This window comes from Adiantum capillus-veneris, chromosome 4, assembly GCF_014529385.1.
Source record: "Adiantum capillus-veneris isolate H3 chromosome 4, ASM1452938v2, whole genome shotgun sequence".
Classification (NCBI taxonomy): Eukaryota; Viridiplantae; Streptophyta; class Polypodiopsida; order Polypodiales; family Pteridaceae; genus Adiantum; species Adiantum capillus-veneris.
Genome location: NC_140934.1, coordinates 52053404 through 52055424, shown reverse-complemented (window position 1 = coordinate 52055424; position 2021 = coordinate 52053404). Strand labels below are relative to the sequence as shown.

General features: G+C 41.9%; 1 protein-coding gene across 1 annotated transcript; it reads left to right on the top strand.

Annotated features, from left to right (window-relative positions):
* The first annotated feature begins 298 nt into the window (after positions 1-298).
* On the top strand, positions 299-820 carry LOC147459163 (uncharacterized). The gene has a single exon (XM_086509777.1). The coding sequence runs from the start codon at positions 299-301 to the stop codon at positions 818-820; it is 522 nt and encodes a 173-aa protein (XP_086365903.1).
* The last annotated feature ends 1201 nt before the right edge of the window (positions 821-2021 follow it).

The following is a 2021-nucleotide window of genomic DNA, read 5'->3' as shown; positions in this document are numbered from 1 at the left end:
TTCTCTTTCGTTGCTCGTATCCTTGCTTCGCATTATCGGAGTAGGGTGTCGTCAATGGATTTAGAGGATAAAGAAGGCTATCTTCCAAGTCGCCCCGATCTTTTAGGATGGGGACCTTACAATTGGCATCAGAGCGAAGGATAAACAGAGGTTAACCCAACGTTAAGAGGGGAATGTAGGGGAAGAATGTGTTTTTTTTTCCACTATTGCTTCTTTTGTTTGTAAACTACTCTATTAAATGATCTTATATTCTTACGTATTTATATACAACACGTTTCAGGATCAGCATGAGACATACATGCGATTTCAGGTGTTCAACATCATGTACATGTCTGTGTGCCGATCAAGCGATTACGACTTTCGGGCATCAGTCATGAGGATCCTTCAGATATGGAGTACTCCGCCGCGTTTTCGAACCCAACAAGGATGGTCTCGAGCCTGGTGGTCTCGTGGGAGTACTTTTACCATAAGGGCTGGAAGCTTAGGGAATTTAAATAATGATCTTCGCCACATCAAGTGGTGCGAGGAGCTAAGGCTGGTCCATTACTATACCTTTTGGCCAACCCATGTCAAAGCAATGGCGGCAGATGGAAGCGTCAACCTCAATCGGTGGGTCTATGACAAGGTCATTGCAATCGTTCCAAAAGACCAAGTGGTTGTTATAGGCAGAACTAGCCACTTCTCGGTCAAGGGATGGACAACAGGATTACCACAACTCCCCGCCACTTATCAACTATTAGCCCCTATAGAAAATCCTCCTCGCTTCTTCCTAAAGAGTGCCCAAGAATATCACAGCTTCAAATATACACCTGAGGATTAGGGCTACTATAACATTTTGTAATAAAGCCATTGGTATTCTTACATCAATAGAAGATGTTAATTTTTTTTTTGGAAGAGAAACTGACTCTTGATAAATAATCTACTCTTGAGCTTAATTGAGATTTGGTGTTCCCTCATGCTTCACGATAGTAATTGATGCAACTAGTGCTAGGAACAGAAAGCTCGTTAATGCGTATGTGTTGCAAATAATAAACTTAGTTGTTTTTCTCAAAAGAATTGATTGACTGGTTAAGTCATTGATTAATTGTTGGTGAAGAGCCATGACTAGTTAAGTCATGTGATTGGACTAAGTTATGATTGGTTAAGCCATGTGTTGAACTCTAAAGGACTAGATAAACCCAATACTTTAATGACTTAAGTTATTATAAGCATTGGTGTTAAAAATTTGCAGGAGAACCCTCAAACTACTCCTATAGTGGAGAATCCTCGGAACGATGCTTTATACACGGAAGTTTAGGAGAAGAAATTGTTGCTCAAACAAATGCAACCACCTTTTTTTAAGGGTGAAGGTGCCAATGTGGAAAAGGATGCGGAAGTCTAGATTGAAGCTATGGACGATTATTTCTCAGCTGCCAAGACTGCACCTGCAAACCAAGAGATGCTGGGGATGTTTCGCCTTATGGGTGAAGCCAAATTATGGTGGAAACAACATTGCCGTGACATGGGAGTGTTAGAAATTCCCAGAATTCGAGGGAAATCAAGCAAGCAGTGAAGGAAAGATACTTACCCCTTGCTCATGAAGCGTTAAAGATGAACGAGTTCTTTAGCCTGAGTCAATACAGCCTAACCCTGGAAGAGTATTACTCAAAGTTCGTAAATCTTAGGCGTTATGCACCACCAATGACGATAGAGCAACAAGTAGCTCGATTTTGCCAAGGTTTAAGAGAACCCATTTGCTCACGACTGGAAGCCATGAAACCTACCACTGTGCAAGATGACTTATTGCGAGCCAAACCTTTGATGAAGGAGCAAGGCTTAAGGAGGAGAGTTGAACAGAATGAGAGTTTTAATGGTGCTAGACGACCAGTAAGATTTTCCAATAATGAGAGGCAGCCACCAAGAGCCTATGCTGCAAACGTGCAAAATCTTGCAAGGTTGGATGTTTGATGCTTTGAGTGTGGAGAACTGGGACATTACCGAAACAGATGTCCACACTTATCTAACAGAGCAGCGGTAGCAAC